Consider the following 9,471-nt stretch of genomic DNA (forward strand, 5'->3'; position numbering starts at 1 on the left):
AATCTACCGTTTTCTTGGCGGTAGAGACGACTACGAAATGTAAGTTGATAATCGGGCAGAGTGACTTCCTACGGTAGGCTTCCGGTAGCTCTGAAAGAGAAAGGTTTCTCTCAAAACTAAATCTTGGACTAACTACTAAACTTTTTTTTTTTTGGATCGAAAGGGTGGTCGAGTGGCGGTTTGGTGGCGGCCTATGATGAGTTTTTTGAAGAACACAAGAACAACTCAAGAACAACTTAAAAACAAGAAGAACAAAGAACAATTGCAAGAATTCTAGAGAGAGAAGTTGAAAGGTTGGAAGGTATGAGTTAAATGGCAAGGATGAGGTGCTATTAATAGCCAAACTAACTTCTATAACCCAATGAATAAAATTTTCCGGAGCAAATATTGTCAATTGGTTAAAAGGGTAATTATGAAAGGTATGGTCTTGTCTAATCAAGCTTTTCATGCATGCCAAGACTTGTCAATCCAACTTAGGTGTAAGAATAGGTAATTATGAAGATTTTCTGAGACTTAAAGGCAATCCTAGGTAATTATAACCTAGGTTGGTAAGTCTTGCAAGTAAGAAGGAAATGATGGCTAGACTAATGTGTAGTCTTTCCATGTTTAGTCAATCCTAGGCTAGGTTGTAGTCAATTTCTAGGATGATTAAAGGCTAGGATTCTATGCTAAAAATTAACTAGAAATGGGTTGGCAAGTCATAAATAGGCTTAAGGCTAAAGGGGTAGCTTGTGGGAGTGAACAAAGCACAGCACACACTCCATCTCTCTCCCTCTTTCCCTCTCGGCTTCTCTCTCTCTCTCTCTCTCTCTCTCTCTCTCTCTCTCTCTCTCTCTCTCTCTCTCTCTCTCGTGTACTATGAACATATATATATACATATATGTACATCTAGGAAAGTTAGTCTAAGAAGGGAATTAGGTTCAAGGCTATTCTTCCTAGGCTTGCATGCATGGCAAGGCTAAGTGTGCTTCTTTTGGAAGCAAAATGATGACTTATTTTGGTAGTAAAATGATGGCATGAGTCGTCTTGTCAAATATATAAACACATTGGCAAATCTAGCTTCCATTATCCAAGGGACAAAAATTCCCCTAACATTTATTATCCAATGGGTAAAGGAATAATGATGATGACTAAGGTTGAAATGACTAGACATGGAGTATAATGATGACCTCTCTAGGTCTAAAAGGTTCAATTAGGGTTGGAGGGGTTCATAAGGCTCAAAGACGGTTAAAAAGGTCCATCTAGGGTTAGAGAAGTGTAACTAGGTGGATTGGTAGTTCGGTTTCTCCAACTAATCGGTTAGAAACTAACCATATTTGCCATGTAGGATTTCTAGCCAAGAAATATAAATTTTAAAGACTAAAATCTAATTATGACGGATTATTAGAAATTAAAAGGAATTTTTAAAATAAAAAACAAGTAATTAAAACAGAATTTAAATATTTCACGAAGTTTTTATTTACCGAAAATCAGGGTCGTTACAAACTATCCCCCTTAAAATAATTTCGTCCTCGAAATGGGTGCGTGACTGCGGATCAGACCTCGTCGCTAAACTGGTATTGAAATGCCCAAAAATGCTTTGGCATCACACGGCCACTGTCTAAGGTTCTGGCAGGTCCTAGAAGTATCTTGAAATAACACGACTGTGTTTCAGGCATCCATCACAAATCTTTGCATGTTTTGTTAATTAAGACTCATCAACTGCTTAACAAAACGGGGTTGAAGTTTCTTCAGCCGTTGAACAACTTGCCTCGTTGTACGCCTTTGATGAAGTTTTCATTGTAAATGCCAACGTCAAATGCAAAACGTCTACCAAATCATCATGCGGTCCCGTATCCCACAATGTTTCCTTAGGATGACCCTGTCGAATCAGCATGCCTCCCCACTTAACGATATTAAACCCATTTTCAAAACTAGGAAACAATGAATTCACTTGAGCATAATAGCCCTATAATCGTAAGGCATAAGTATTCTCTTTTCGGGGAAAAAATCTAACATCAGCAGGCAAACCCTACGATACTCTACAAACTCAGATTTCATTAGCAAAGGCACTGAAAGAACCTATGCAGTCATGGGAAAATAAGCCTTTGGCTACGCCGACTTCTGGCGGTAATTTCAAAGGTACGACTGCTTCCAATTCAGTACTGCTTCGACCTTACTTCCGTTCATCGCGATTCTGTCCTTGGTCACTATAGGCCCTAAGAACTTAACCACTTCTAGCCAGAACTTGCATTGCCTTGGCATGAAGTTGGCTATCTCAAAGTACTATCCGAAGGTGTCCTTCGTGCTCCTCCTCATTGGTAGAGTATATCCAGATGTCATCAATGATCACCACTACAATTTGTCTAAGTAGGGTTGAAAGAATCTTGTTCATGAGACACATCAATACTACAGAAGCGTTTGTCAGCCCGAATGGCATCACTATCAACTCGTAGTGTCTGTATCTCGTACAAAAGGCTGTTTTAGTGATATCCTTTTCTCGGATCCTTATTTGATGATAGCTCGATCAAAGATCGATCTTGGAGAAACAGGTCACTCCTCTCAATTGATCAAGGAGATCATCGATCCTAGGCAATGGATATTGGTTGCTTGTGACTTGGTTTTCCCTCTATAGTCGATACATAGTCGAAGGGTTCTTTCTTTCTTCTTCTAGAACAATGCCGGCGCTCCCTATGGTGATGTATTCGGCCTAATGAAACAGCTCATTCAATTGGGTCTTGAGCTCCTTTAGTTTTGCAGGGGCTATTCGGTACGGTGCTATAGAGATTAGTGCCGTTCCCGATTGGAATTCTATGGAGAAGTCTATCTCTCTTTGGGGTGGTAAGCCAGGAAGTCCTACAGGGAAAAACATCGGCATACTCGCACACGATGTGTGGCAATCTCACTTCCATTCTATTGGCTTCTTCCAATTGGAGGTTAGCTAGCCATCCAAACAGTTGGTTCTGCTACCTAGATCTTTTCGGTGTTGAACTCGCCGTCTGTCTATCCCCCTTAAATAGGAAACGAGTCCCTTCGGAGGTACATGCGGTCACCATTTCTGATGGCAGTCTATGACCGCTTGGTATCCAGTCCATCCCCAAGATTATGCCGAGATTCGTCATGTCGATCACTCTAAGATCACAGGTCAGACGCAAGTTAACTACTTCTAGTTCGCACTCTCTACACACTAGACTAACAGCTATACTCCCCCAAATGGTGATGTTATTTTCATACTCGTACTTAGGGGTTCTGTTTCTAGTGCTAGTGCAGTTTTGCAGGCAGTAGATATAAGCGAGTGAGATGCTCTAGAGTTGAACAAAGCTTGTACGCAGGTATTACAGTAGCGTACCTTGGATCACAGAGGGATCCTGCTTTTGTTCCTCCGTCTGTAGTGCAAAGATACGCCCTCCAGTGCTTTGTTGGGTCCCTATGAGCTGCTTCCCCCTATCCTGCCCATTCTACTGCTACGATGGCCCGCGGAGGTTTTGCTTCACAAAATCGGCCTGTCTAGGTTGTTGAGCTTTCTGATCCCAAAGGTTCCCATCCCTCTTCCTTTGAGGCTGCGGGCAGTTGCGCCTAATGTGGCCCATAGCCTGACAGTTATAACACCAAATTGTTGCTATGTCTTGACCACCTCTCTGTGGTCCGCCAGACCCGGGGGTAGTAGTCTCCCAGGGTTGGTTGTTTTGAGATGGGTTAAAGGGTTTGGTGGGGTGGGGTCCACGATTGTCGTTGGAGGGTTGAGTTCGGATTGGTCCGCCGGTGTTGCCTGTCGCCTTCCTCCATCGGTTTTTGAAGTCATTCTCCTCACTCTCTAGCCGGAGAGCACATTTCACTACTTCAGCATAGGTGGTAAAAGCTTGAGCTACCACAGCCCTGCGAGCAGTAGTCAACCCCCACTCAAACCTTCTGGCCTTCTTGTCTTCGGTAGGTATGGAGGTAAGGGCATAGCGGGACAGTTCTTCGAATTTGGCCGCGTACTGGGTGACGGTCAGTGTTCCCTGCTTCAGATTCAGGAACTCCTGTTCCTTGGCTAGGCAAAGAGGTGTGGGAAAGTACTTGTCGAGAAACAGGGTTTCGAACTCGGCAAAGGTCATGGTGGCTATGGCATGGGTTGCTTCCATCAGATCCCACCAATAACGGGCTTCTCCCTTCAGTTGATATGTGGCTAAAGCTACACGATCTCCATCCCGGGTGATCTCCAAGGTGTCCAAGATCATTTTGACCTCCTTCAGCCATGTTTCAGCCACGGTGGGGTTGGTATCTCCGTTGAAGGTCGGGGGTCGGCGTTTGTAGAACTCGTTCATTGTTTGAGTTCAGTTTATGGGTCCGTCATTGTGGTTTTGGTTTTGGCGGTTGGCGTTCAAGGCGGTTATGAACGCTTGCATGATCTGGGCTAGGTCGGGGTTTGCGTTTGAGGACTCTCTGTTATCGTATCCTAATCCGTGGCACGTATTCACCATCTACAAGGGGAAAATCGAAAAGGGGGGTTTTAGTCTACTTAAACAATTTTCCTTTTGCAAATGGTATTTCCCCTCTAAAAGTCAAAAGCAATTTATCATATAGTATGCAACGGTACTCTCTTAATAAAAGCAAACTTTTCATTGATAAGCAAAGAATTACAATTATAAGCATAGAATTCTACTACAATGGCAAGTTGGCAGGCACGGGGATGAATAGTGATCAAGTAATATATAAGAATAAGTAGTAACCGAAATAAGCCTTTTATTAATAACACAGGAAGAGTACAGCTTAGGAAATTCTTAAACAGACAGAAGTGATCCTAGTTTCCGACATCCTACATCCCGAAGGATTACAATTGCTCCTAGGTCGGCCTAAGGTATGCCTAATTGGTGCTTTCGGCTTTTGGGTCTCGTCTTCTTCGAGATTCCCTTCACCTAACCAGTTTTCCTCCTCGGTCACCACATTGATGTCCTTGTCGCCATCGACTTCTTCTTCCTTAACTCCAACCTCAAGGTTCTCCATCGGGGCTAAGGTACCAAAGAACTCATAGAAGGCATACAGGATTGGGAACATTCCAGGAAACCAAGGGTCTTCCTCCACGGGAATAGAGGTATTCTGTTGCACCCTCACGAAATCTCGTTTCTCTGCTAGTACAACAGCAATGAAGCCGGGATTCTCCACTAGTTGAGTTGTCATAGCTTCTATGGCGTCCTTGAGTTGGCAAGCTCCAACCAATAGGTCAACTAGGTGGTTCATCTATAAAGAAGAGTTTTAACCTCAATCAGTAACGTCTTAGGACAAAGGTTTACTAACTTCTAGAGAAAACTTTCGATTTTCTAGTTCCACATTCGATTTTTGATTTAAGTCATCATCCAATTGTTCGGGAATTCCCAGCTCGATGGTACTGCCAATTCCACACCTTGCTTCAATCCGAAGATTGTGCTGTCAGAATTTCACCCAATTTGGGATGGTAAACTTAAACTCAATTCTCGTTTATGCAACGGTCAAACTATCTTATGGTCTACCCATTCTACCCATGGCCGAGGTTTTGAACCTAAAGCTTTGATACCAAATTGTAACACCCTGAATTTTGGGAACGTTAAATGGACAATTTCATTGAAAAACTAAATAGAGTCTGGCTCAATATTACATCATAATTCTCACAATAGTACTTTATTAAACAAAAGGAGGGAAACTAGGGTTCCTATCTACAGCTCCACCTGCTCTTCCATCCTAGCCAGCTCCTTAGCTCCAAAAGCCTTCAAGGTGTACTGTTCATCTTGATCATCTACAAGGTCTGACACATTATACCAGCATCGCCACCGATATAATATGTCAGGGTCACCAAAGGTAACACCGTGAGCCACAAGAGCTCAGCAGAATAATCCTATACCCACCAACCCTTAACGTATAAATAGCAGGTCATAGATATAGCACACAAACTCATGATTGTCACATAACTCATGCATAAATGAACAACAATGACACATCCACATTCGCTATCTTCCTAGCGTTGGTGTCCATGACTTTCTGAGTTTCTCCTACGCGACTCATCGTAAACTGTGTCTCATTTTCATATACCGTTCAACATTTCCAAAATCATTTTTACACACCCAACCTCGGTTCTGCCGTTTCGGGTTCCCGAGTATCCTCACAATGGTTCCACTGCACCGGGTTCCCATTGGCACACAATTTGCATTGGCTCCTCTCCGCGGATAACCAAGCCATACCTCACAATGGTTCCGCTATTCCGGATTCCCATTGGAACACACACAAAACTCACACCACACAATGGGCTACCACGTCCGGCCACATTGCAGTTTCCAAAACATTTCACCATTTTCAAACACGCCTTTTCATTAACCACACCCTAGGTGCCATGTTTCTACTTTCTCGATTTTCGTGTCTCATTTTCATGCATAGACTCCGCGGTAGGACTTTCCACATACGTAATCTTAAATCATTCATTGTAATCTTGAAACTAAACTAGCAAGATCACCCAACTCAATATTACTAATCATGCTCAAGCATAACGCCACATGTACGGACGCCCTTGGAGTGAAAATCACTTATGTTTTACCACAAGTAATACAAGCAATTCATGTATGCATGCTCATAACCATCTTAAATATCAAAATAAGAATACTTCTAATCAAATGGTAAAGTCTTAACTTTTGAAAACCGTTCTCTCTTCCTTTTTGGGAAGTTCTAAACAACATATGTTATTCCGAAAAATAAAGTCGAGATGTTCAACATACTCCCCTTCCTTTTTCATCTTTAAGGAAAAACACCTTTCAAGTTCTCATGTATTTCTAATGTACAAGCATCATACGAAATTCTTAGAGATAGAGGATAAGAATATTCTACTTATACTTAGGGAAGTGAGTAGAGAAAATCTACTGTTCTTCTTGGCGGTAGAGACGACTACGAAATGTAAGTTGATAATCGGGCGGAGTGACTTCCTACGGTAGGCTTCCGGTAGCTCTGAAAGAGAAAGGTTTCTCTCAAAACTAAATCTTGGACTAACTACTAAACTTTTTTTTTTGGATCGAAAGGGTGGTCAAGTGGCGGTTTGGTGGCGGCCTAGGATGAGTTTCTTGAAGAACACTAGAACAACTCAAGAACAACTTAAAAACAAGAAGAACAAAGAACAATTGCAAGGATTCTGGAGAGAGAAGTTGATGGCTAGACTAATGTGTAGTCTTCCCATGTTTAGTCAATCCTAGGCTAGGATGTAGTCAATTTCTAGGATGATTAAAGGCTAGGATTCTATGCTAGAAATTGACTAGAAATGGGTTGGCAAGTCATAAATAGGCTTAAGGCTAAAGGGGTAGCTTGAGGGAGTGAACAAAGCACACCACACACTCCATCTCCCTCCCTCCCTCCCTCTCGGCCTCTCTCTCTCTCTCTCTCTCTCTCTCTCTCTCTCTCTCTCTCTCTCTCTCTCTCTCTCTCTCTCTCTCGTGTACTATGAACTTATATATACACATATATGTACATCTAGGAAAGTAAGTCTAAGAAGGGAATTAGGTTCAAGGCTATTCTTCCTAGGCTTGCATGCATGGCAAGGCTAAGTTTGCTTCTTTTGGAAGCAAAATGATGACTTCTTTTGGTAGTAAAATGATGGCATGAGTTGTCTTGTCAAATATATAAACACATTGGCAAATCTAGCTTCCATTATCCAAGGGACAAAAATTCCCCTAACATTTATTATCCAAGACCAAGGTTGAAATGACTAAGGAATAATGATGATGACTAAGGTTGAAACGACTAGACATGGAGTATAATGATGACCTCTCTAGGTCTAAAAGGTTCAATTAGGGTTGGAGGGGTTCATAAGGCTCAAAGACGGTTAAAAAGGTCCATCTAGGGTTAGGGAATTGTAACTAGGTGGATTGGTAGTTCGGTTTCTCCAACTAATCGGTTAGAAACTAACCCTACTTGCCATGTAGGATTTCTAGCCAAGAAATATAAATTTTAAGGACTAAAATCTAATTATGACGGATTATTAGAAATTAAAAGAAATTTTTAAAAGTAAAAACAAGTAATTAAAACAAAATTTAAATATTTCACGAAATTTTTATTTACTGAAAATCAGGGTCGTTACAACTAATTTCTGTCTGGATTTAGTCTGGTCTCTGTCCGTATGTAATATGGTGGGTTGTTGATTTCCATCAGTTTTTGATGCTATCTTTGATATGGAGCTCCGCCATTCTGAGGCATCTAGTGTCTGGGTATTATAGCTCCACGTAAGCCAATCCTTGTTGATAACGGTGTGGAATGAGCGATGGCTCTTGCTTAGGCGTTAGACATTAGCTTCGTCTCTTTGTTTTTCTTGTATATCGTTAACTTTAGGGCTTGATTGTATCTTTATATCTCTATATTTGGATGGAAATCTGTAAATATAGTATGGTTGTATTCCGATGATAATCTGTAGATACTGTATGACTTTTTTAAATGAGTATGCTTCTTTCGCTGAAAAAAAAAGTACTAATAAATGTAAATTAATTGGTCAATGTTCTCTCTCTCCCTCAACCAATGTAAACTTGCAGTTTGAGGGAGTAGAGAAAGGGGTACTATGTGGGTATGAAAACGGTATATGCAGTAGATATATTTACATGACCCGATTACGTTTTGTTTGGCAAAAAATAAAAGCAGTATTCCCAAACTTATAATGGTCTTTCATTTTTTTTGTAAACAAAATTATACAATTATGTGACTATCGACATCCACAATCTAGTTCCGCAAATGGGATGGTGCAGATTTGGAAGAAGTTGTGGGGCTTGCCTATCCACCCAAAGATCAAATTTTTTGCCTGTAAATGTTTCAATGAAGCTCTAGCAACCAAATCAGCCCTCACCGCAAGGAAGGTATGTTCTAACCCAATCTATTCACTATGTGGAATTATTGCAGAGGAAACTATTTGTCATTTGTTGTTTCGATGTAATTTTGTTTCAAAAGTGTGGATTCTTTCGCCTTTTCGCCTTAGACCTGAGGAGCTTCAAGATTGTAGGCATATGTCTGATTGGTGGCATTGTATTTGCGATCGTATCTTCTTGGCTCATCTTCCCTCTTCAACACTGGGGCTCGACCTTTCGTATTTCTGGTGGATTTGAAAAACCTTAAACGAATTGGTATTTAATGGTACAAGTTGGCCTGCGGAGGTAGTTAATGAAAAGGCACAAGCAGAACTTTTTGAGTTTTCTAGAGGGTAATGTTAAGCTTTCCCCTTCCCAAATGGCTTCTTCGAATCATGAAATTTTGGCTTGGAGGAGACCTGAAATTTTGGCTTGGAGGAGACCGAATGCAGGTGTGATAAAAATTAATGTCGATGCAACGGTATCAAAGGAAATGAGCACTATTGGAACAGGAGCAATTGCTCGGGATGTGACCGGCTCAATTCTTGGAATTTTTCTTAAGTCGTATGATGGGCTTACCGCACCATAGCTTGCAGAGGCTATGGCAATTAGAAATGGTATGACTTTGGGTATTGCTCTGAATGTAGGACGTGTTCTCATTGAATCGGAT

General features: G+C 41.4%; 1 protein-coding gene across 1 annotated transcript; it reads right to left on the reverse strand.

Annotated features, from left to right (window-relative positions):
• Positions 1–3,443: 3,443 nt before the first annotated feature.
• LOC131313933 (uncharacterized) lies at positions 3,444–4,286 on the reverse strand. The gene is made up of 2 exons (XM_058342427.1): positions 4,121–4,286; positions 3,444–4,012 (listed from the first exon to the last, which is right to left on the reverse strand). The coding sequence occupies exons 1-2, from the start codon at positions 4,284–4,286 to the stop codon at positions 3,444–3,446; spliced, it is 735 nt and encodes a 244-aa protein (XP_058198410.1).
• Positions 4,287–9,471: the final 5,185 nt, after the last annotated feature.

The sequence above is a fragment of the Rhododendron vialii genome, chromosome 13a (assembly GCF_030253575.1).
Source record: "Rhododendron vialii isolate Sample 1 chromosome 13a, ASM3025357v1".
Lineage (NCBI taxonomy): Eukaryota > Viridiplantae > Streptophyta > Magnoliopsida > Ericales > Ericaceae > Rhododendron > Rhododendron vialii.